This window comes from Brassica napus, chromosome C9 (genome assembly GCF_020379485.1).
Source record: "Brassica napus cultivar Da-Ae chromosome C9, Da-Ae, whole genome shotgun sequence".
Classification (NCBI taxonomy): Eukaryota; Viridiplantae; Streptophyta; class Magnoliopsida; order Brassicales; family Brassicaceae; genus Brassica; species Brassica napus.
The window spans coordinates 59,523,099-59,547,839 of NC_063452.1; the positions used below are offsets into that span (position 1 = coordinate 59,523,099).

General features: G+C 39.1%; 6 protein-coding genes across 8 annotated transcripts; 4 read left to right on the plus strand and 2 right to left on the minus strand.

Annotated features, from left to right (window-relative positions):
- The first annotated feature begins 4,087 nt into the window (after positions 1–4,087).
- Positions 4,088–6,144, plus strand: LOC106424569 (protein LATERAL ROOT PRIMORDIUM 1). Its single transcript, XM_013865330.3, has 2 exons — positions 4,088–5,297; positions 5,642–6,144. The coding sequence occupies exons 1-2, from the start codon at positions 4,700–4,702 to the stop codon at positions 5,953–5,955; spliced, it is 912 nt and encodes a 303-aa protein (XP_013720784.1). The 5' UTR covers positions 4,088–4,699; the 3' UTR covers positions 5,956–6,144.
- Positions 6,145–10,352: 4,208 nt separating this feature from the next.
- Positions 10,353–11,627, minus strand: LOC106424502 (ankyrin repeat-containing protein P16F5.05c). Of its 2 annotated transcripts, XM_013865267.3 has the most exons (6): positions 11,423–11,627; positions 11,256–11,343; positions 10,998–11,062; positions 10,826–10,894; positions 10,701–10,750; positions 10,353–10,623 (listed from the first exon to the last, which is right to left on the minus strand). In XM_013865267.3, exons 1-6 carry the CDS (start codon positions 11,522–11,524, stop codon positions 10,512–10,514), a joined length of 486 nt encoding a protein of 161 aa, XP_013720721.1. In that variant the 5' UTR covers positions 11,525–11,627; the 3' UTR covers positions 10,353–10,511. The 2 variants fall into 2 exon arrangements, with proteins under 2 accessions (XP_013720721.1, XP_022565359.1); XM_022709638.2 differs by lacking the exon at positions 10,701–10,750 and having other exon boundaries at positions 11,423–11,575.
- Positions 11,628–11,710: 83 nt separating this feature from the next.
- BNAC09G44420D lies at positions 11,711–13,497 on the plus strand. 2 transcript variants are annotated; one of them, XM_013865369.3, is made up of 4 exons: positions 11,711–11,995; positions 12,236–12,366; positions 12,676–12,780; positions 12,889–13,497. In XM_013865369.3, the coding sequence occupies exons 1-4, from the start codon at positions 11,930–11,932 to the stop codon at positions 13,361–13,363; spliced, it is 777 nt and encodes a 258-aa protein (XP_013720823.1). In that variant the 5' UTR covers positions 11,711–11,929; the 3' UTR covers positions 13,364–13,497. The 2 variants fall into 2 exon arrangements, with proteins under 2 accessions (XP_013720823.1, XP_022565327.1); XM_022709606.2 differs by lacking the exon at positions 11,711–11,995 and having other exon boundaries at positions 12,231–12,366; positions 12,639–12,780.
- Positions 13,498–13,696: 199 nt separating this feature from the next.
- Positions 13,697–15,403, plus strand: BNAC09G44430D. Its single transcript, XM_013865367.3, has one exon. The coding sequence runs from the start codon at positions 14,165–14,167 to the stop codon at positions 15,251–15,253; it is 1,089 nt and encodes a 362-aa protein (XP_013720821.1). The 5' UTR covers positions 13,697–14,164; the 3' UTR covers positions 15,254–15,403.
- On the minus strand, positions 15,343–18,003 carry BNAC09G44440D. Its single transcript, XM_013865366.3, has 3 exons — positions 17,161–18,003; positions 16,755–16,918; positions 15,343–16,686 (listed from the first exon to the last, which is right to left on the minus strand). The coding sequence occupies exons 1-3, from the start codon at positions 17,792–17,794 to the stop codon at positions 15,634–15,636; spliced, it is 1,851 nt and encodes a 616-aa protein (XP_013720820.1). The 5' UTR covers positions 17,795–18,003; the 3' UTR covers positions 15,343–15,633.
- A 4,160-nt stretch (positions 18,004–22,163) lies between these two features.
- Positions 22,164–24,549, plus strand: LOC106430885 (tubulin beta-6 chain). Its single transcript, XM_013871681.3, has 4 exons — positions 22,164–22,385; positions 22,726–23,130; positions 23,227–23,496; positions 23,670–24,549. The coding sequence occupies exons 2-4, from the start codon at positions 22,737–22,739 to the stop codon at positions 24,350–24,352; spliced, it is 1,347 nt and encodes a 448-aa protein (XP_013727135.1). The 5' UTR covers positions 22,164–22,385; positions 22,726–22,736; the 3' UTR covers positions 24,353–24,549.
- Positions 24,550–24,741: the final 192 nt, after the last annotated feature.

Consider the following 24,741-nt stretch of genomic DNA (forward strand, 5'->3'; position numbering starts at 1 on the left):
TCCAGCTCTTCTCACAAGCCACTCAAAGTCCTAGATCTGATGTTTAATTTTTCAAGGATTTCGAGTAAGCTCAGTGATGGTGGTGCTGCTCTTGTGTTCACTGGTGACACTATCTTGTCTACTGGCATTTTTTTCTTGTGGTATACAAGTCATATTTTTGTCAGCTCGGGAATGAGTCTTCTCCCAGCTCTTATTCCAGCCTTCCTCTTATCCATCTGCTTATAGATGTCCAGGTCCACCTTAGCTCTTTACTCTTTGGGTTACTCCTATTCTTTTGAATCAGATGAAATGCTAGATGTGTGGGTAATTCTGGATTTGTGGTTTATGGTTTTAGTTGGTAATGTACTGATGGACTCAGTGTCCTTTGGTTATATCTTTGTGCGTCTTATTAGTTCTTTATGTTACGTTGATGCAACTCCCTACTACAGTATGCAGTCCTATTATTGTATTCAACATGGTTTGTGGTGCAGTGTTTATGTGTTATTCTTCTTGGTGGTAGTTAAAAGAGAAAATCATTGTGATTTGTAGGATGGTGAATATGGTTATGGCGGGTATTGATTGCCTCCTGTTTGGAGCAGTCTCTTTTCCTAATATTGTTTTATGTATAGACTGAATCGGATGAACATATGTGGCTGGTATTGCAAGGATTTTCCTCCGGACTACAGTTCTGCCTTGTCTTTAGTGCAGTGGTTGTGACTCTCAGGGTTCACGAGATGCAATCTTCCAAAAAATTTATAAAACCGTTGTGATGCAATTTCTAATGTTTACTTGTTGTGATTTGTATTTTCATCAGGCCCGTCTCAAACATAAAATGGGTCATGTGTTACAAAATTTTGAAGCTCGTTTCTTCGTACAAATTTTTTTTAAAATGGGGCTCAAAGCTAAACTAAAAAAGTAAAAAAATAAAATAGGTCATGTGCAAATGCACTTTCAACACAGGACTAAAGCCGAGCTTGATTTTCATTTTATCTTAGGTTTATATGTTTTGAATTCCATTTGGCTCTTTGTAACTTCGTTGTAATGGAGCTTAAACTCTTCTAAATTTAATACAAGTTGGTTTGATAAAAAAAAACTCATAATGAAGGTGCAACAAACTCAAAACCCGATTGCAAGGTTTACTCACTTCCAAAAGCATCCGACAAATACCAAAAGAAATAACGCGTTTCTTTCTCTTAAATTATTTTCTCTCACCGCTCTCTAAAAAGTTTGCCGTTTCTCATCTTTTATGTGCTCCGGCGGCCGCCGCGTCCTCCTTTCGCGGTCGTCGGAGGCCTACCTCCTTTTGTCTCCGCTTCTCCTCGACTCTCCCTGTAGTCTTTTCTGTTTTGCGGCGGAGGGCAGCTATACGAGTCAACCTCTTCCGGTCCAGATCCAAAGCTCACGTCGTAGATCTAGGAGGCTCTCGGTGCGGTAAGTGGTGCTTGAGGATGGCGTTCACCTTGTTGCACTTGTCCCCTCCTCTCGGTTGTGGTCTTTGTCAGGTGAGATTTTCCAGATCTCGTTTGGCTCTTCAGGTCAGGCGGCGCGTGGGTCGTCAGTGGTCTCTTCCAAGGGTTCTCCTCCTCCTTCAGTGTGGCTCGTGGCTGTCGTGGGGTTGGGGCTCTTCTCGGAGGTCCGGTCTTGAGCTTTCTGCTCTGGGCTCAAGTTTAGGGTTTTGTTTTCCACTGGTGGTCTCTGGTGGGTTGCGTGGAGGCTTCTGAGGTTGGGTCTCGACTCTCCTCTTGATTTTCTCCGGTGGCGACGCTATGTGGTTAGCTTCGGCGCTCCACTTCAAAGCCTGTGTTGCCGGTGGTGTGGCGCTCATCGCTCCTGTTTTTCTTCCATGTGCTTCTTGCAGGTACTATTGCTTTGATGTGGGTTGTAGTGATCGTTTTTGATTAGTGACGGGCTGTCAATTGGGTACTCGTATTGTGCTCTCGTTCGATGTTAGCTGCTCCGGAGGTGTGTACCCTTTCGGTCCCTCTGTTCTATATGAACCTTCGGTTAAAAGGGTGTATACGGTCACGGTAGGCGGATTTGGAAGCAGCAATCTTCGAGTCTTCCTTTCGTACGATGACATCGTCGGATTGTGTCACTACCTCGTGCCGTCGGTCGTTGTTCGTGTCGGGTGGAGAGTCGGTTCGTGCTTGTGATTCTTTGGACTAGTTTGTGTTCGGTGGGTCTCTAGGAAGCTGTAAGCACCTTGCATTCAAGGTTTGAGGAGGCCTTTCTTTCGGGCTCGTGGCAACCGTCGGGCCTTCCCGCTCCGCTCCTGGTTCCCTGGTTTGAGCTTGCCTCATTGCCTTTCGTTGCTCTAACTTCATCTCTCACCATTAACGTGCTTATGTTCTTGTATTGAAGCTTGTTGTTTAGATTATTTTTCTGCACTTGTGCAATAAGTCATCTTGTAATTTCTGTCAAAAACCCTAAAACTTAGTATAATATATTTAACATTTTGCCAAAAAAAAAAAAAAAAAAAAAAAAAAAGCATCCCACATAAAACCAAAACCCAAACCGTCAAATCGTAATCATGAACCGGCTGCCAGTTTGGGTACCGGTTCTTAAATAAAAGAGAAGGGGTGAAACTAGGCGCGTGGGGAAAACGCATGTCGGAGAGAAGTAAGACAACACGCCACCTTCCGCCGATTAGGCAAAGAAGCATTCGTCTTTGTCTCGACTTCCTCCATTATTGGTCCTTGTTAAACATTTTCTTCCCTTGAGCCCCGTGCCATCTGCTCCTTTTCTTTTACTTTGTCATAAATATTACTGTTACATGCTTTTATTTTATTTTATTTTCAGAATGTTATACTTTCTTCCTTTTACTTCCGTAAGATCCTTGTAATTTTTTGGTTTTCTTTCGAAATACCATCATTCACAATCACTCATACAATCTCGTATTCAAGAGTTAATTTCCAAAGGTTTTAAAATTAATGAGAGCAAGCGACTAAGATAGAAAAAGAGGACCATTCATTGACTGATATGGGGAAAAATATTGAACTGGCGATTTGTTTTTACTCTATTTTGCAGTGTATTTTGTTTGATAACCCTAATGACATTCAAACATATTTGTCAGTGACACTAACAAATACTACATATTTGAAGAGACAAATTAGTCACTGAAACTTATCTCCATTGTGCAAACAATATATGTGGAAATAAGTCTTCAAATTTATGAAGTAGAGCACAAAAGTATACTTATATGTTATTCCCTCAGTTTCATGATAGTTGATGTTTTATATTAATGCACAAAGATTAAAAAATTACATTTCTCTAAAAAAATATTTAAAAATATAATTTTAAAATCAGATAATTTTAAAATCAGTTAACCAAAAGACCGTAAAATCTAATTGGTTGAACAAATTCTAATAAAATTAAAAATTAATCTTAAAAACTCAAAATTTCATGTAAATTGAAACAAAATAGTTATTCTAAAACATCATATATATTAAAACGGATGGAGCATAAGACAATATGGGTTTAAGGCCGTGTTAAATAAAGGACCGTGGGTTTATGTAGTTTAGCACAAAGAGTCCCCATAAAGGGCTCAAAGAGCTAAGCTCAAAAGAAAAAGCAATGATTCGACGGCCGCAAAGCGTGGAGGGGAGCCGGCGAACCTTTTATTGAAAGTGTTCTTCTTTCACGTGCATAACTCAAACCAAATTTTCTCCTTTAAAAACTTTATATTAATAAAAAAAACATAAAGCGACTTTTTTTTTTGAAACGTACGTAAAAATATGATAATTCGAGTAAAGATATGCCCTCATAAACGATTTACGTACACTATAAAGGTTATAAGTTACCATGATTTTGTGGTATACCGAACAAGGTACCTAAAAGAGTGAACCGGTTACAATCGGTTCGTCAGGAAACAGAATCCGAGAATGGTTTACGCGCAAGTGGAGCCACGCGCACGAGCGCTGGTGGTGAACTTTGTCATCTGATAAAGAATCAGAGAAAATATTTAAGATACTCATTAAAAATTAAACTTCAGCTAGAATCCAAAAGAAAATGAAAAGAAGGTATCATGTGCCATTTCTTTGAGTGATTATTATTAAAAACATGAATAAGTAATAACCAGAATAAATAAACAAAAAGGGTAAAGAAAAACATAAGTTTTATTTTTTCACTTTCCTCTATCTTTCTGCAGTTGTCCTTGTTGATTATTATTAGAGAGAGAGACAGGAATAAGAAAGAAACAATCTAGAAGAAGGAAACAAAACATACATCATCACAGAGTTTGTTTTTAAGGGAGAGGCAAGAGAAGATCCACAAGAGAGTACAAGAACATATCAGTTAGTGACAGTAGATTGCAGTTTCTTCTTCTTCTTCTTCTACATCACAGATTTTATTTTAGATTTTCTGAAAAAGAAAGAAGCATTTATAGGTTTATGGGTTATGTACATTGAAGCTATTGTGAGCAAAGAGAGAGTTATTGTTTTTTAATATATAATCTGTTGGGGTTAGGGTTTTGATTTAATCAGCTGTGGCAACGACGAGGAGGCATAATCTACCAACGTCGGATTCCGGTGCCTTCACCGACTGGGCGGCTACGACGACGACATCTTCACGCGCCACCGAGGATCTTTCTCTTGGCTTTAATGCTGGTCCATCTGTCGCCCACGGTGGTTTAGCCTCAGCTTCCGCCGCCGCCGGCGTTCCATCATGGCCTCTCGGATCCTCTGTCCGTTACGGCCTCCCGTCGTCGCCGGCGGCTGCGGAGATGGGTATGGTCGGTCTAAGAGACGTCTACCTTGTTGCTCCGGGGTACCACCACCAGAACGCCGGAGTTGTATCTGGATCCGATCAGATCAACAGTAATGCATCGCTCGGCGTTGGAATGATTCCTCTCCTCACGGCGGCTCCGCCGCATCAGCAAAACGTGGAGGACACCGACATTAACTTCCTCGGAGACAGCCGGAGATGGCAGAACAACAACAGCAACCAGACGCAGTATCTTCACTTCAAGAGTGCTCATCAGACGGCGGTGGCGTCTAGCTCGAACAACTCAGGCTCTGGCTCGGCCGCGTCGGGAACCGCCACGTGTCAAGACTGTGGAAACCAGGCGAAGAAGGAATGCAAGCAGAGGCGGTGCAGGACGTGCTGCAAGAGCCGTGGCTTTGATTGTTCGACTCACGTGAAGAGCACGTGGGTCTCTGCGGCTCGTAGGAGAGAACGGCAGGTCATGCCCACCGCGTCGACCTCCTCGGGGACCAAGAAGCTGAGGATCGTTGGGTCTCAACAACAACAACAAGCCACTTCTCATACTTCAACTTCTAACACGCCTCCTCAGAGTTTCGATACCAGCTCCAGCCGCCGAGGTATGTTTACGTTACATTAACTTGTATGCACATAATCTCTACATAAATTCATAATTGTATATATATGCATTTAACATTTGTTGATTGTTAATGTTATTGATCAAGGTTTTGGTTTCAGAATGAGGTAACAACATAACATAGTGTAGATCGGTTAGATATTTTTAATTTTCGGTTTAGGTTATATAGGAATTTGATTTATTTCAACCATTTTAATGTTACAAAAAGTTGCATTGAATTTAAATCAGTTGTATTGGTGAAAAGTGAATGTTTGATGTTAGTGAACAGTGGTTACAATTATGTTGATTTGGTGATAACGAATAGTAATGATGTTTTATATGCGCAAGATGGAGGACCAAGAGAAGCTTGGCCGGGGCAGGTTAGGGCCGCGGCTGTGTTCAAGTGTGTGAGAGTCACGGCGGTGGAGGACGGGGACGACGAGTACGCATACCAGGCGGTGGTGAAAATAGGTGGCCATGTCTTTAAAGGCTTCTTGTATGATCAAGGGCTTGAACCTAAAGAAGGTTTTCCTAATATGTCAGACTTGCATTTAGGCGGGGGAGCTGATAACAATAACGGAGTGTCTGTTGCCTCACAGCCTAATCTTGATCCGCCGCCAAATGTATACGGTGGTGGTGGTTCAGGGGGTTTTTACGGTTAAACTATCTTAACAATTTCCTAATCTTGATGTTTTTCTTTTTCTTTTTGCGAATGGGGTTGGATACAAAAGAATTGTCCATGTGGACGAAGTACTACTAATGCTACGACAAACATTCTTGGCAGATGCCTTTTTTTTACCTTAATTGGTGGAGAAAAGTTGTTATTTAAAAAATATTGTTACGGTCTTTAATTGTTTTGTTTCTATTTCTTCTGAATTCTGATACAAAACAATGCATTTCTCCACGAATTTTAAAGTAATTGTACATGTTAATAATATATGTAGAAAAACGTAAATATACTTACCATATATTATTGTAATAGTATCATTTATCAACCGACTTATTCTTGATTCACCGCTTAGGGGTACAAGGATGAACCTAACCAATAGAATTTCATTATTTCAAATTCGATATTTAAATATATATATATATATATTATCAAATTATATTATGTTTTCAAAATTAAAAGGTAAAAAATAAAAATAAAAAATAAAAAATAGTAGTAATTAAAAATATACGTCGCCAGCAAAACGCTAAACCCTAAAACCTAATCCATAAACCCGAAATCCTTGGATAAATCTTAAACCCTTGAATAAATCTTAAACCCTTGAATAAATCTTAAACTCTAAATCAAAATCACTAATCACTAAAACACTCAAGGGTTTAGGATTTAGGGTTTAGGATTTAGTGTTTAGTGTTTTTTATTTAGAGTTTAGGATTTATCCAAAGGTTTAGGGTTTACCTAAGGGTTTAAGGTTTAGGATTTAGGGTTTAGGGTTTAGGGATTAGGATTTAGGGTTTAGTGTTTTGCCGGCGACGTTAAAAATATATATTTTTTTAAAAAAATTTCTGTAACTATTATTTTTTTTTTACTTTTTTTTAAACATAATATATATAAGAGAAAAAGACAAAAATAGCACTAAATCAAGTTTTTGTTCCCAAACTAGCACTCAAGGTCAAAAGTCACAAAAATAGCACTTAATGTTTTATCAAAAGTCACAAACTTAGGGTTTAGAGTTAAAGGGTGGGGTTTAGGATTTAGGGTTTAGGGTTTAGAGTTTAGGGTTTAGGGTTCAGGGTTTAGGGTTTAGGGTTTAGAGTTTAGGGTTTAGGGTTTAGGGTTTAAGGTTTAAGGTTTAGGGTTTAGGGTTTAGAGTTTAGGGTTTAGGGTTTAGAGTTGAGAAATGAGGTTTTGGGGATAAGATTTCAAATTTTGAAAAATAAAAAAATTAAAATTTTCAAAGGATAAACTTAGAAAAGTGCTATTTTGGTCCTTTTAGTTTTTGAGTGCTATTTTTGTGATATAAACTTAGAAAAGTGTTATTTTGGAGATTTGCCTTATATATAACTTGATAATATTTTGTTTAATTTTTTAAAAAATATCGAATTTGAAATAATAAAATCCTATGTAAATCTAGAAGAATATCCTAAGGAGTGAACCCAAAAATAACTCTCGTCAAACCATGTTATTGTACCAGTTATTTCAAGTAAAAATCTAGTTGGTATTTACTTCATTGTAACTTTTTTATTTATTTTTTTTATCAAAAAATTGGATTTTCTTCCAATCCCAAATTAAATTCTACATCCTTTATATTATTCAACTTATTCCCCATCCTAATTGTTAGGGCTCAAAAGCTGTTTTTGCTATAAACTGACTCACTGAGCCTATCCCTGCACTTTTGTGTTACTTTTCTCGCTGACTTGGATTTAATTACGCAGGAGACTTCGTAATCTTGTGGCTACAACCTAGGCAGGTTGGTGTGCACTGTATACTGTATATATAGCATATAGGTTCGATCACTGACATTTTGATAGTTATTCGAATTCAAAATTTATATTTTGAAATACTGAGCATTACAACGTAGTTCTAGAGGCTTTTTTTTTTGACAAAGGGCTTAGTTCTACAGACTTCACATTTACATCTTACTAAAACATCTCCTAAGTAAAATTTTTAATAGCAAAAACAACTATGCAGTCTACAAAGTTGATATGAGCATGCACCTATTACGCTAAACCATAGATAACCCCCATTAAATTGTTAAGATCAGAACATCTTTACTCTTGTTTTGGATACAAAATGCATTTCAATGTGTTTGTTTGATGAAATAAAATACACTTAATCATGAAGACACTTGGCGAAACCAATTATTGTACTTGAGAGAACTACATTTAAATATATATATTTCTAAACTGAATGCGAATTTGAATATTTCGAACCTAAATTAATTCACCGCTCATATATGTTTACGATTTGCTTTATGTACGAATAAAGCCAAAATAATAATAATATATTCCTTCAAACACTCCACCATACAAACAAATATTAATATATTCGACTTCGTTGTCGTAGGCTTTATAGGGTTTAGGCTTTTTGAACTTTCGAACGCTATATTCGTCCACCCTCGCAAAATAAATAATATCTAGCGCAGATCTTTCTATTAATATATGTATGTTTTTTTTTTTGAACAAAATTAATATATGTATGTTTATGGGTTACATTTGTATAAAATTGATGAGCATGTTTGTTAACCGGTGGAAGATGGATCTCATAAGAACTAAAACCAAATATATATGTGTTCATGGTCATTGTGGAGTATGGTGAATGATGAACATAATCTCTGTTCGTACAACATCACACATTGGCCGATCCATAAGGACCATAACTTAATAACTATAAAGGTTTAAAGATTGTGGTTTGTGGAGGACAAGTATAAATATATAATTTTAAGAAAAGTACGATATTATGTAGCATGCATGTGTGACATGAAAGTGTAATCATTCAAATCTACAATATGTGACACCGAGTCACCGACTATATAACTAAATAAATATTTTTAGAAAGTTACTATAAACTACTCTTATAATTCATGCATTTACCACAATGATACTTTGGAAGCCCGTTTCCATTTAGTACAATCCATACTACATAAAACAAAGTACAAACATAAGACAAAAGTGCAGTAATTCAGTCAATCATCACACAAACATAGTACAAAACATAGTCACTAATTCAACCACAATGTTTTTTGTTGGGGATGAAATGAAACCCATTAACATCAGAAAACGAACTAAACATTATTACATAAAAAGTACACTATTTCAGTTAGATCACCAGGCTCGTAAATCATAAAAACCGTTGACTGTATACGGTCCTTGAAACGATTGCAAGCTTGCGTCAAAGCAGCCCGTGCGATATACAGAAGCCCCAGGTTGTAAGTACCTTTTTTTAAACACTTTCATTGATTAAGAGAAGGATTACAAGGTTGTAACTACACAAGACTATATATATATTTTTACTTTCATTCTATTTGTAATCAATTAAATTTAAATACATAAGCATGGCATACCTTTTTACCAAATTCGTTTTTTTTTTATAAATCCTATCAGCTGATCCGGTTGGTTTCTGGGGGAACACATTTAGTAAATTTAAATACATAGGCATAGCATACCTTTTTCCCAAATTGAATGTGACAATAAGAAAATGAGCGTGAAATTTGTTGACGACAAAAACCATTTTTCAAGTTATATATCATTCCGACAAAATAAAGTATATATATCATAAAGAGACATGGATAGGTCGTCAGCAGCAGGAACGAGTCTATGCCGAAAGGTTTACAAAATGATTTTGTTTGCCAACTGTGAAAACGTTTGCTAATGGCTTTTATTATAATAGCTCTGATGTAAAGACTATGAAAATGTTTGATAAAAGTGAAAGGCATGTGCAGAGACAACGTGACAATGGAGAACAAATGATGCCGAGTAAGTAAATTAAGAGGTGCATGAATTTGCTAATTAAAGAGAGATTCATTCCCTTTCGTACTAAACCAAAACTGGATAACTATAACTTTTTACTTTGTTTAAAATTGCTACCATCCAACAGAATGACTGGTGTGAACTGCGCACATGTTAAAAAAAGAAGGAATTGGGGGGAGCACCGAAAGTCAAGATGACCACTTTTACGTCTTATTCTAATCTGTTGGATGGATTTATGATAAGAGAGTTTGCTTAAATCATTTTGTTGTGAGAAATAGCTCGTAGTTGATTCGTATACTAAGCAAACATGTGGAAACAATGGAACACTGGTGCAATGTTTTTTAAGAGCTTTCAAATCAATGTTTTTGACTTTTGACAATAAGATTTGGTCTGAAAAGAGTACAAGCGTTTTGTTCTACACTACCTGAGAGTCGTTTTCTTCGACTAGGGAGTGTGTATACCGAAAATAGAGCAAACATGGTATATGAACTTCAAGATTGTTGGTAAACGTTTTGGGCTGAGAATTTATTGGCCAAGAAGGAAACATTGTTCTGTAAAATGATCCAATATAAGCCTAATTTAGTCAAAATGATGTGGAGAATCTTAAAACATTAACGCTTAAGCTTGTATCCATTTGAAATATCAATGATAGCAATAATCTTTTTGGTAGAATTCGATTTCAGATGATTCCAGTTCTAACCATCAGTCTACATAACAACGCAAAACTTCCACATTATAAAAACTACGCTGTAAACTACAGAGAGAGAGAGAGAGACAACAAGCATTTAGGAAGACGCCATTAAAGTCAGGCTACAGTGGTGTTTTCAAGTTCCATTTGTGTAACAGTTGTGTTGATAGCATCTATAATCTCCATCTTCCCTGCACCAATAGCTTCGTCCATGGGAGTCCGCTCGTACCTACAAAATTATCCAGGCTTCAGTTTAGTTTCCTCCTCCTATAGATGGAGAAGAAAAAGATAAAAGAGACAAAAAACCGATTCAAAAGACTAAGACTGGCTCCTGCCAAGATCATTTTCTTCACAACCTGCAAGTAGCTTTCCAGTTTAGTTACACAGGAAGCAAAACTTCTTTCAAAAGTGAGTGATGGAAGGTTTGTTACCTCGATATGGCCATTCAAACAAGCCCAATGCAGAGGAGCATTGTTCTCCTCGTTCAGAGCGTTAATATCCTGCTCACCAAAAAAAAAAAAAAACCAAATCCTCAATATATCTTTTTTTTTTCAGACTAAATGACCATATCTCAAAAACCATTGGTGTTATGATGATTCTTACCACTCCTTGACTGATGAGATACTCCACTATACTCATATGTCCATTCGCCGCGGCCATATGAAGCGCTTTGAAGACAATCGAAAACATTAAACATAACCAATGTCCCAAGAATTGAATCAATGATCATACAAATGTAAAAGGCTGTGTCTTTTAAATAATGATCAAAGCAATGGCATTTATAGAAGAAGGAGCTAGTGATTCGAATAAAGTGAAGAACTTTTTTTTTATTTAATTATAGAGAGTTGGCAAAAAACTAACCTGTTCGGCCTTGGGAATCGCGAGAGTTAAGAGAGACACCATCAAAGGCCAAGCTTTTGAGATCATCTATATCATTGTATCTAGCTGCCTATATCACACAATAAACTCAATTATTTACGAATAAATGTTCTAAAGGGATGGATTTAAAGGAACAGAGGACAGCAGACCTCGAGCAAGTCGTCAATTTTCTCAGCTTCCACGACCGTTTCTGCTCCCATCTTCTCCACCGGACAAAATCTAATTTTCAATCCTGAGGGGTTTCCAGTCATAAGAGGTTTAGGGTTATTGTCCGATGTTGAATTTTAAACAAAAAAAAAAAAGATATTTTTTTTTCTTTTCTGGACAAACAGTAAGGTCCAATTATCATGGGTTCGCTCGCAACCCAAGCCCAATTCGTTTAAACCCAATAAAGATGTTATAATGATAAGGTTTAATGGGAACGATACACGTGGGAGACAAAGACGCGTTGACGGAAACCTAACGTCACTGCACCTCCTCCTGCAAACGCCGCGAGATCTCCAAAATAAAACAAAAAAACAAAAATCGTTAAATTTAACACCGCTAGGTTAAAGTGGGCCCAAAGTGGGGGTTCTTGTCTCTCTGATCTTACAATCTCCTTGGGCGGTTACTGCGGAGGATCCCGACCCCTCTTCTTTTAGCTGTCCGAACGAACCATGAGTTCCTCGATCCAGATCGTTGATGATGTGAAGCAAGCTGAAATTGTGTCTCCTGTAGATCAGGTTTTGTCTTAATCTCTCCTGAATTTTAGCTGTTTTCCTTTTTGGATTTGATTGATATTCGTTTTGAGCTTAAATTTTGGATCTTCGGTTGAATTACTTTCTCTGTTTCCCGTTACAATCTTAGTTTCCATGTGCTTATATCGCAGACAAATAATCTTTAAGGTGATGTTGATGATTTAATCTGCTCTTATTAGTATAGTTCACGAGGTTGATTCAAGCTGCGGTCTTTCTGTGTGTTAGGATGGAAAGAAGGCTGAACTAGTGAGCAATGAGCTGAGTTTCGGGAACCATGGCGGGTGTTGTGCAATATGCTTGGATACTATACCTCTTCAAGAAACTGCTATGGTTAAAGGCTGTGAACATGCTTACTGGTATGTTTTTGCTTGATTGATTCCATTTTTTGGTTAATCCAGATTTGATTAATCAGTAGTGATCTTCTTATATTGGTATAGTACGATACCGAGTGAGTTATTCTTTGTGGTCAGATCAGTTTAGTGGGCTTTGGTGTTTGCTTCATTTTATATAAAAAAAAAAAAACTTTTATTACGTTTTGGTTCTTTCATATGGTTCTGTGTGCAGATAAAGTATTGTTTGATTAGTATTGAAGTAGGACTAACATAGAGATTATCTTTTCGTTTTTAAGAGGGGTATGATTCATGTCTATCTATATGTATATATAGTGTGACGTGCATCCTCCGCTGGGCAAGTTACAAAGAGATACACACCTGCCCACAGTGTAAGCATCCTTTTGATTTTCTCAATGTCCACCGCGCTCTTGATGGAAGGTAAAAAATATTCAATCTTCATTTACATTGTTAACTCCATTTGCTTGACTATCTTTATCTATGTTTCTTCCTTTGAAACTAACTCTTGTCTGTTATATTTCACTGCAGCTTGGAAGATTTTATGTTCGAGGAGAGCGTATGCCTCCTCCTGAGAGCATCCTGGTTTAAGCCACTTGAAGCAGTGGAGCGGGTCTCATACAACGACATTGACAATTACGATTTCGACATTCCACCTGAGTACGAGGAGGAGGAAGATGATGATGATGATGATCTTGACGAGTTTTTGCACGGCTCAAGTCTTCGTTTAGGAAACAGGAGGTGGGGTGACAATGGTTTTGTCAGATCAGGCCGCCAAGAAGTAAGGCCGGCCCAGCATAAACACCGAGGTGGTGGCCAAGCTTCTTCTGCCTCTGAATCCTCCAGCTCTTCTTCCTCACGTGAGCCAAAGGAGAAGACTAGTAGCAGTGCCGCAACGGGAAGGCGAGCCAAAAGGGCAATGAAGCGTGAAGCTGCAAACAAAGCTGCGGAAGCAGTAGCAGCTGCAAAGCATGAGGCTCTTTTGGTTAGGTTGGGAAGGAAGTGAGTGAGTGTTGTTGTATCTCTGTAATTAAATCAACCAACCCCAAAATCAAACTGACCGTATAGCAAGTAGAATCTAATAATGTTTGAGCGACAAAACATTGTTAGTTTATTGAATTTTACAAACTTTCTTGATCATTGCCTCATTGGTGGTGAGTGAGACATACTATATAGGTTATGATGTGAAAATTGATCAATATGGAATGAGGATTAAGTGGTGATGGTAATGATGATAATGAAGAGTGGATTTTTGTGGGGACTGCCATTGACTTTGGCCAATTTTTGGGTGGTGCAGGCTGCAATCCAAAGCAATATCAAGGCTACATTCATTATTAGTATATAACTGATTCACAAAAGCAAAGACATCTCGATCCTTTACCAACCCCATTAAGACCATTGGAATGATTAGTTCATGTCAACTTTGTTGACCAATATAAATTGTTGTTGTTCTTGCTGTGAGTGAAATACTGAAATCTATAGATTTCAAGGCCTTGATAATGATCATGTTTGTCATCATAATCTACTTTTTTTTATCTTGAAATTGATATGTTTTGTTTCATTTTCTCCAACTATATTACTCTTCTATTCTATTCAATGCTCCTGAATTTCCTCAAAGCAAAAGCTCCCCTTGCTTCACCAACACTTCTCTCTCTACCTCTAGCTCCTCTCATAACTTTCCTTCGAGGTCATGCTACTGTTCAGCCTCACTTTAAACGTTACCTCTCATTATCTATAGCTTTTCCTTGATGGTATTGTGAAGAATCAAACCAGCCATTTCTTTGGTCATCTCTGTCCTTTTTCTCCTATGGAATCTCTGAAACAAGCTTCTTCGTCTAGGTTCTGCTACCATCAAGGCTTCTCAGGCGTTCTCCAAGTGTTTGTTCACAACGCAAGAAACATCCACAACATCTGCATCTACGACAATCAAGACGTCTACGCCAAGTTCTCTCTCACATACAACCCTGACGACACCATCTCCACCAGAATCGTCCACAGAGCTGGCAAGAACCCTGAGTTCAACCAAAAACTTATGATCAATGTGAACCAGATCGATGCTGCGGTTCTCAAATGTGAGATCTGGATGATGAGCAGAGCCAGACATTACATGGAAGATCAGCTTCTTGGCTTCGCGCTCGTCCCAGTCTCAGACATCATAGGTGAAGACAGTGTCACTCAAGACTACAGTCTCTCTTCCACTGATCTCTTCCATTCACCTGCTGGTACCGTGAGGCTCACGCTTTCCATTGTCAACCCTTCTCTTGTTGCTGCTTCATCCAACCCCAAGGTTAACACTTCGATTTCCTCCGAGGTTGTGTTGCTTAGCCCACAGGTTTCTGAAACTGTGGATTACACGAGGATTGAGTTCCCTGACATCAATGTTGTCAACGAGAACAAACAGATGGTTACAGAGTACTTCAATGGAATGGGTGTCAGGTCTGGAACAGCTTCTTTTCTCTGTCTCGGCTCAACTCATTTGCCAGAAACCGACGTAACAATGGAGTGCTTGGAAGACAAAGAGGTTCACGGGAATGGGAGTTTTATGGCTTCTTCTTCAACAACAACAAGCTTAAGCGACGACAAAAACACAGCTGATTCAAACGAGAACGAGAATAGAGAAGTGGCGAAAGCATTAAGCAGCAGCAAAGAAGGAGAAGAGAAAATGAATGTTGAAACGGAGGAAACATCGATGCAGAAACAGATAGCAGAGATGTATATGAGAAGCATGCAACAGTTCACTGAGTCTTTAGCAAAGATGAAGCTTCCCATGGATCACAACAACAACAACAACAACAGTGAAACTCAGATTCAGAATCGGAATAATAATAACGATAACGGCACTGAGAAGAAAAAAGAAGGCTCTCGTGTCTTTTACGGAAGCAGAGCCTTCTTTTAATGGAATCAAGAACTCATTTGCAAATAAGTGTTTTTGTGACATTTTAGCTTCTTTGGTAATCGATCTCTCTATGTTACATTCACATGATATTCCTGTAACCGAGTTTCAATATTTTAGTAGAAAAATCCCAACAGAACATTGTACTCAAAATAAGAAGGATAAATCTCTAACTGTAGCCTGTAGGGTAACAAACAAACAATATATATTCTTGGTATTGATCTAAAACGTGTACTACAACTTGTCGCTTTTATAATCTAAATCACAAACCAGTTTCACTTCTCTTACCAGGTATACAGCTGATCCCTCACACAGCCCCGTGTTTCACCCGTGAATCATTCCGATGCCATCGCCAGAAAACGCCAATAGCTTCCTTTTTTTATCTAACGTAATGAGCTATGACAAATCACAGCCTTGCAAGACAGATCATCATCAATGAGCCACAACTTCAACTCTTCAAGCTTTGTCCGAATGATATTGGAATCAACCTCAGGTGACCAATAGACTACCGGTTTGCCATCTCCCAACGACTGATTAACGCTGTTGGCATTGTTATTCTCTGCAATACTCATCGTCTCTACTGTCTTAATCATCTTTCCCTTTCGCTCCACTAGCTCTTTCACTAGTTGAATAAAATCTAGATTCTTCGTTGCTGAGGATATAATATTATTCAGCAGCTCATTACTCCATAACTTTTGAGCGACCGGTGAAGATTGAACAATCAAAATTCCAGAGCTTTCCCCGATATAGAAGTCGTACTCTGATCTGACTCTGTCAAGGAGTGGACTTTTATCCACCAGAAGCGCATTACTTGAAAACACCCATGTGCTGTAACCAAGTTCTAAGCATTTTTTAACAACGTAAGCATTCCCCAGAGCCTCCTTCACTGAGTTTGAGTAAGAAGTTTTGCTTTTCACCAACTTGTCGAGAAACATATCCGCGTCAATCACAGGGTGTCCCCTTCTCGAAAGATCATAGAACAGCTCAGAGCTAGGGCCTATAAAAACGTGGTTTCGAGTATCAATCTTCTCGAAATGGCATAGTAAGTTCCTGATGAACATCTTGTCTGCACCAAATAGACTGACCAGAACTACGGTTTTGTCTCTCTGCACAGAAGGAAGAATGGCTCCAAGCTCATTCAAGCTCCTCACAACTCTACCGGAAACAACTTCACTGAAACAGTAATCGTACCACTTAAGGTTGCTCAAGGGCTGGAGTTTCAGAAAATCAGAAGTGATGGTACTTTTATTCAGCAGCTCCGAGTCTGGCCCAGCGGTTTTTCCATAGTTAACGCCAGCATCCCTGTGAGAGACACTCAACGCCCTCTCGTTTTGGAAATTCGTGTAGATGTTGAAATAGCCACGAGAGTGAATAAACTTTATGAACCAAGGTGTCCATATTCTTTCTCCCAGCCTCTTGTACCATCCATTCGTCACCTAAGAAAACAAACGACATAAACCTTGGCATTTATAAATAATGAAATCCATGAGGAAGACAAAGTTACCATGCCATCAAGGAAAGGCTTCTTGTCCTTTGATTTATGCTCGTCATACCATAGTCTGAACTCTTTCCACGGTTTTGGGAATAGAAGCTGCCCCCAAGTTCCCACTAACTGGTATAAGAAAACATTCGTTTTGGGATCTAAATGTAGTTTATTCCCATGCTTACCTGCATTTTAACCACTACATCAATCAGTCACCATCTCAGACAAACACTAAGCCATGAGCACATGAATCCTACTTCTCACTGATCCACACTTGCCTAGACACATATATGACGAACCATGTTACTCCCATCAACTACGTATTCTACTCTCGCTGAACTACTCAAACGACATAAGGAGCACAATGTGTCACCATAGTATTGTACTCAGATCCCAAAGACACGAACTTTATCAATGTATATGTTACCTGGAACGAACCTTGGTCTCTGAAGGGAAGCTCCATATACAGAAGGGTCGTAATTAGAACGATCATAGTAGTAACTACGAATCACGCTCTCCAGAAACCCATAGTAAAGCGGAGAAACCTCGAGATCATCTTCAACGACAAACGCAAACTCGTGATCCGAGCTCGGCCACCACGCCTCAAGCCACTGCCCTTGCAATCCGGCGTTCCCGGTCCGATAGTGAACCAGCTTCTCCCCGAATCTCCACTCGAACTTATCCACGAAATCCAAGATCTCCTTCGCGTTACTCAAGCGATCTCCCACGGATTTAGAATTAGGCGAGAGGGGTTTGAAGTGATCGACGTAGACGTGGAGGTGAATGCGCTGGGTGTCGCCTGCGACGCCGTAATCGGCGGCGGAGAGGGAGAGGAGGCAGCGGGAGAGGGAGTGGGGGCGGTTAAAGGTGAGGACTTTGATGAGGAAAGTGAAAGGTGGGAGGGCGTTGTTGTGGATTCGCTGGAGAGTGGCGTCGCGTTGGGGGACGGAGTGTGTGGTCTCGGAGAGGAGGATGAGGAGGATGATGACGGAGATGCAGAAGAGGAAGAGGAGGAGAGGGAGTAGGTTCTTCTTGGGTTGGGTGAATGCCATCGTCGCCATGGAGGAGATCACACACAGAAGAGGTTAGGTTTCCTCTCAATTGAGTAAAGGAAGAAAGAGTGAAAGTATATGCAAAGGTGAATGTATTTTATTTTGATTTTTGTTTTAGGGGAAATTTTAATTTGGCCACATATGGAATAAAGTTTTATTTTACTAGTAGCTTAATTTTATGAGATACATACTGTTAAAATGAAATGCAATTCATATATTTATATGTTGGGAGGAATTTAGAACAAATCATTTGTAAGATTTATATGGGAGAGAGATTGCAAGTTTGATTGAGATTTTGAACACAATGGAATGGTTGTTGAATGCGTTAATTATTTTTTCTTGGAATGTGTGTGTTTGCACAAAGAGTGAAGCCAATCCTAAACTCCCCCTATCTAGTATGGTGGGTGTTGATAGTAACATTAACCATTTCCAATGGTCCCTCGTTTTGAGGGAAAATATCAAAATATGTAGGAATTTTTTTTCTATGGTGCATGGAAAGATTTTCCTCATATTTTGATGTTTTATTTCATTATGTGTAAAGTTTTATTATTTATAAATTAGTCTTTAAATTTTTTGTAATTTTGTTTTATATAAACTTATTTTTATGAGAAAAGGGAAGGCAATTATTGGAGATGCCGTAGTATGAAAATTGTGGTGGAATAGATGAACAATATGAATAAAATGTATATCTACAAATGAAATATATTGAAATGGAATCAGGTTGTCTTTTCTATTATAAACACCATGTTTGGTAGACTCCATTAAAATATCTAATCCACCAAGATAATAACGTTTTAGCCTCAATTAGAAGAATATAGAAGAGGAACAAGAAGCTAACTGAAAATTACAAACTATAACTAGAAAAAACCAGTATAAAGAAACTGATGGGAAAAAACAAACAGAAGAAGCAATAATTCAAGTCAGGTGAGTTGTTGGCTGGGTCACATGGGACGCAGGGGGTGGGGGTCATGGCTTAATGTGCATTGATTCCCTCTCTCTGATATTTACAGTTATGAGTTATGTCGTCCCTTAATCAGATCCATTAGTTAAATCAAACAAAGTTAGTAAGACATACTTATTAAGTAGTCATTTTTCATTGGCGCATTCAACACCATATGAGCAATGTGATATGCTGGCGTGAAAATGAACTCTTATGTGAAAACGTTATCATCTCTCACACACGTTGAATACTTTGATATCAGTTACTACTGTTTGAATATTGGCATGTTCTTTTCGAGGTACACATTTCTAATGCAACATCGCAAGAGAGATACTCATAAATTGAGCCACTGACAAACTCCTTCCAGGCGTGTCCAAAGATGGTGACCAATTATATATCACCGGTTTGACCATCTCCGAACATTGGTTTACGCCTTTGGCGTTGGTGTTCTCTGCAATACCCATAATCTCTACCTTCTTAATATTCTCTCACTAAATGAATAAAATCTTGACTAATTCATTATCCAAACTCCTTACTAGCACGTGTTTTAAAAGGGAGATACTACAATCACACCTCTCCATTAGAAGATCGACGTGCATACTCACCATCATATGGATGGCGTAGTATTATGGCGGCAAAAACTCTACTCATATCGGGTCTACGGAAAACAATTGGTACGGGTCGAGACACGAGAGTTTGGAGTGAGCCTTGGGTTCCAGATGAAGTGGCTCGACCACCTAGACCTGCTGACCACATTGTATACAGACTACCCCAACTTCTTGTTCAGTCCTTTATTAGGAATGATACCAAGGAGTGAGATACACAACTTTTACGGGAGTTCTTCCACCCAGATGATATTCCTTTGATACTTGGGCTAAAACCTTCTCGCTCTCGTTCTCCGGATGGATATGTTTGGAATCACACAAAATCAGGAGTGTATTCTGTTAAAACCGGTTATGACCTTCTCCGATCGATCAAGTTGAGTCTTTCACATGAAGCCGTTATAGAACCAAGTATCACAGGCCTACAGAGCCGTGTGTGGAAGATAAAGGCCCCGAGCAAGATGAAACATTTTTTGTGGCAGGTTATCACGGGATGTGTGGCGACGGCAGAAAGGCTCATGTATAGACACCTGGGCACCGATAGGAGTTGTCCTAGATGTGTTGGGCCAGTGGAGTCGATTAATCATCTTCTTTTTGAATGTCCTCCAGCCCTTCAGGTTTGGGCTTTATCGGACTATCTGTCCCTTCCGGGTTACTTCCCGAGTACATCCATATATCAAAACATGAACTTCCTGTTTTGGAAGAGATAAGAAGTGGCTCCGCTGAGACCACAATTTGATACCTTCCCATGGATCTGTTGGTACATTTGGAAGGCGAGGAACGACAAACTCTTCAATGGGAAAGACGTATCCCCAATCGACACTCTACGACACGCGAATCTTGAGGCAGAATGTTGGAGGAAAGCCAACGAGCAGGAGGAAGCAAATGAGGATCAAGACGTTCCCCATGCTTCGGAGGTTGAGACTGTGCCCCCTTGGATGTCCCAAATCCCTACCTGCCAAATTGATGCATCATGGATCAATAATGGCAGCGTCAGTGGCTTAGGGTGGAGTCTTAAGGATCAAATGGGCTCAGGATTTTTCGGATTACGGGCGTGCCACAGGAGCCTCTCATCTTTGCACGCTGAGATGGAAGGCTTACTTTGGGCAGCCTCTTGTATGAGAGACAGAAGGATTACCTCGGTACGATTTGAGACGGACTGCTCGGACTTAGTGGAAATGACTACAAACCCGATGGATTGGCCAGCCTTCACGACAGAGATCGAGGCGTTCCAGAGGCTACATGAGGACTTCGAGGATGTGAGTCTATCTCATATTCCTCAGAGTCAGAATGGCCGAGCAGACGCGTTAGCAAAGGAGGCAAGGATCAAAGGAGGCAAGGATCAAAGGTTATATTTTCTCCCATATAGATCAGACCCGAGTAGATGGAGATACTCCTCGGAGAATCGGCTTGTCTACTCTCCACTTGATCTAGTTTAGATGGATAGATGACAAAAAAAAAAAAAAAAAATGAATAAAATGTTGACTTAGTTTTGGCAGTGGATTATTCGTTACAAAGGATACGATACTAGGCTGAAGCTCATTGCTCCATAGCTGTTGAGCACTCGCTAGAGCCTCCGTCGATGAGCTAGGGTAGCATTACTATTTAATTATTCATCTCAACATATATATAGAACAATAAACTATGCACTAGTCAAAACTCATAAAAGAAAAGGAGGAGATGTTGGATCTAGGTCACATGGGACGCAATGGTGATTCATGTGCTTTGTTTCTTTTTTTAATTACACACCTCACTTTGTTGCTATCCGGGTCCGATCCACAAGCTCTACAAGACAAACCCATTATTGTTTTTGTAGTTCTGTACTTTCTTACATTTAAAGATTACAGTTATACCCGTTTTTTCTTAAAAAATGCTGATTACTTATATTATTACAAATTATAAAAATTACTCTATTCGTTTCAAAATAGATGATGTTTTGGAGAGTTTAAAATGTTTCAAAATATTTGATGTTTTAATATTTTTATATTAGTTTTAGTTTTATAAAAAAATATGTCACCAATGATGTTTTATAGTTGTTTTTATGATTGGTTGAATTAGTTTTATTTTATATTTTTAATGTTACAGTTTATGAAAAAGTGCATGCCTTAATTCTTGTACATTCACTTAGAACATCAGATATTTTGAAACAGAGGGACTACATGACAATTTCAAATATTTCAAAGCGTGAAGATTTATATCTGATTACACTATCTTGAATGTCTTATGAATTTTTTTTTGAAAAATAAATGTCTTATGAAATTGAAAATCTCATATAAGTATTTTTCATTAATCTGAACAATTCGTCTTTTCTTAAACTAGTAACTCAAATCTATTGATGCAAAAAACTTAATGATTTTTTAATACAATCCTCACATCCGGTTCACACTATTTCTTTACGTAACTGATTATGACATTTCAGGTTATCGTGACTTGTTTTCAAAGATAAAGAGTAAACATGATTGCTTCTTAGAAGTCTTAATTATTGAAAAGCGAAACCATATGAAATATAACTACTGTAGTGTTATGCAAGCAAAGGACAAAGTCGACAAAAATTTACATTTTCTTTTGACCAAAACTTACATGATAGAAGAAAAATTTAGTATATATGATCTACCAAAATTAAATTCATCAACATTTTAGTAAATGTGTAATCAAATACTTTACATTGTGTTACTGTCAACGGGACAAATCTTCTTTTGTATGTTGGAGACCAAAGGGTCCAACGGTAAATTACTAGAGAGATTTTTACTTTTCGTGACGTGTGACACTGATAGTGGGAGTCTGGGAGAACCGACAATCACAATCCAATTATAAACAAGTGGTCCCTACACATATGTATATCTCACCCGACGCCCACCTGCAACGTTGATTTCTTACCATCCGACGGCATCCAGCCGCTCAGAGATAGATCTAATCACAGCCGTTGGATTAACTTACTCTTCCGATAAATAAATCCACCATCTTCACTCCCCCCTCTCCCACTCCCTATCTTACTCAATAGATCGAGCCCACCGTGATCGTCTCCGATCTCGCCGGGAGCCTCTGCATCTTCGTAACCGTAAGTACTGTTCCCCTTCTCTTTACGCTAGTGAAATTGAGCGAATAATCAATCTCTCCTACGCACTCTAGTACTGTGATCGAATCCTTTTTCTCCAGATCTGTATCCGCGTTTTCGTCTTAACTTCAGTTTGATTCACAATTCACTTGAAAACGTATCGTCGTTAGAGTTCCGTGAAGAATTTGAATTCGGTTTGAGTGATCTTGGTTTGATTTGTTTGGATCTGTTTGATCTCGGATCGCGAGATGCAGTTATTTGGATCTGATACGGATTGTTATAACTTCACTCACATCCTTTGATTTCTAATCGAGATTCTCGTTTGTGCATTTGCTTTCTTCAGATCAATCGAATATGAGAGAGATCCTTCACATTCAAGGTGGTCAATGTGGGAACCAGATTGGATCCAAGTTCTGGGAAGTTGTTTGCGACGAGCACGGGATTGATCCCACTGGTCGTTACACTGGCAACTCCGATCTGCAGCTGGAGCGCGTCAATGTTTACTATAACGAGGCGTCGTGTGGAAGATATGTTCCCCGTGCTATTCTCATGGATCTTGAGCCTGGTACTATGGACAGTGTCAGAACTGGACCTTATGGTCAGATCTTCAGGCCTGACAACTTTGTTTTCGGGCAGTCTGGTGCTGGAAACAACTGGGCTAAAGGGCATTACACTGAAGGAGCCGAGCTTATTGATGCTGTGCTCGATGTTGTGCGTAAGGAAGCTGAGAATTGTGACTGTCTTCAGGGTATGTTAACTCTACCTATATGTTTTTTGAGGTTTTTGGATTGTGATTTTAAACGTTTTTTTAATTGAAGTGATTTGTGTGATTTGGATTTATCAGGTTTCCAAGTATGTCACTCGCTTGGTGGAGGCACTGGGTCTGGAATGGGAACTCTGCTGATATCTAAGATCAGGGAAGAGTATCCTGATCGGATGATGCTTACTTTCTCCGTCTTCCCATCACCTAAGGTCTCGGACACAGTGGTTGAACCGTACAATGCGACACTTTCAGTTCATCAGCTGGTTGAAAATGCTGATGAGTGTATGGTTTTAGACAATGAAGCTCTTTATGACATCTGTTTTAGAACTCTGAAGCTCACCACTCCCAGCTGTAAGTCCCTTCCACGTTCTTTTTCTTTTGTGAAACCGAATCACTAATCCTTGCAACCATGAATACTGTTGTTTCTTAATACCAATGCGCCGCGCCCATGACAGTCTCCAATTCTGTATGATTTCTTTGTGGTAACTGTTTGCTGATGTCTTGTGATGGTTTGACTGCAACAGTTGGTGATCTCAATCATCTGATCTCTGCAACCATGAGTGGAGTTACGTGCTGTCTTAGGTTCCCTGGTCAGCTCAACTCTGATCTGAGGAAGCTTGCAGTGAACCTCATCCCTTTCCCTCGTCTCCACTTTTTCATGGTCGGTTTCGCTCCTCTCACCTCCCGTGGCTCCCAGCAGTACCGCGCACTCACCGTCCCTGAGCTCACCCAACAGATGTGGGATTCAAAGAACATGATGTGTGCCGCAGACCCGCGTCACGGACGATACTTGACTGCCTCAGCAATGTTCCGTGGCAAAATGAGTACAAAAGAAGTGGACGAGCAGATGATAAACGTGCAGAACAAGAACTCATCCTACTTTGTGGAATGGATACCGAACAACGTGAAGTCAAGCGTCTGTGACATAGCGCCTCGAGGCCTCTCGATGGCCTCAACCTTTATTGGGAACTCCACATCGATCCAAGAGATGTTTAGGAGGGTGAGTGAGCAGTTCACAGCCATGTTCAGGAGGAAAGCTTTCTTGCATTGGTACACAGGTGAAGGGATGGACGAGATGGAGTTTACAGAAGCTGAGAGCAATATGAACGATCTCGTCTCCGAGTATCAGCAATACCAAGACGCAACCGCAGATGAAGAAGGAGAGTATGAAGAGGAGGAGGAGGAAGAAGTGGAGTATCAAGACTGAAAATGCTGCTGAGACTAGCGTTTTTTTAATAAAATCACCATATCATGTTCTCTTATCCTTGCCCTTAGTTGTTGTTGTCGAGTTTGTTTATGTACTTGTTGTTGTGATTGTCTTGTGTGTAAAAGTGAGGTTGGAGCTTAATATTGTTTATTTTGTTGTGGTGTTATAAATGAAGTCTATTGTGTGTGTGTGTTTTATGCTCTTGCTGCTTAAAATAATTCGTTCCCGGATTAGAGTTTAGTAGAAGAATATGTATCTGAACATATCCCAAAGGAAGAAAAAAAAAGAAGACTTCACGATCATTGTCTTTACAGACTCCATATTGTTGAAACCATATTGGCTTTTAATTGTTTGGTATAAACAAAGATTAGCTCCTCGTGGTTCAGTAT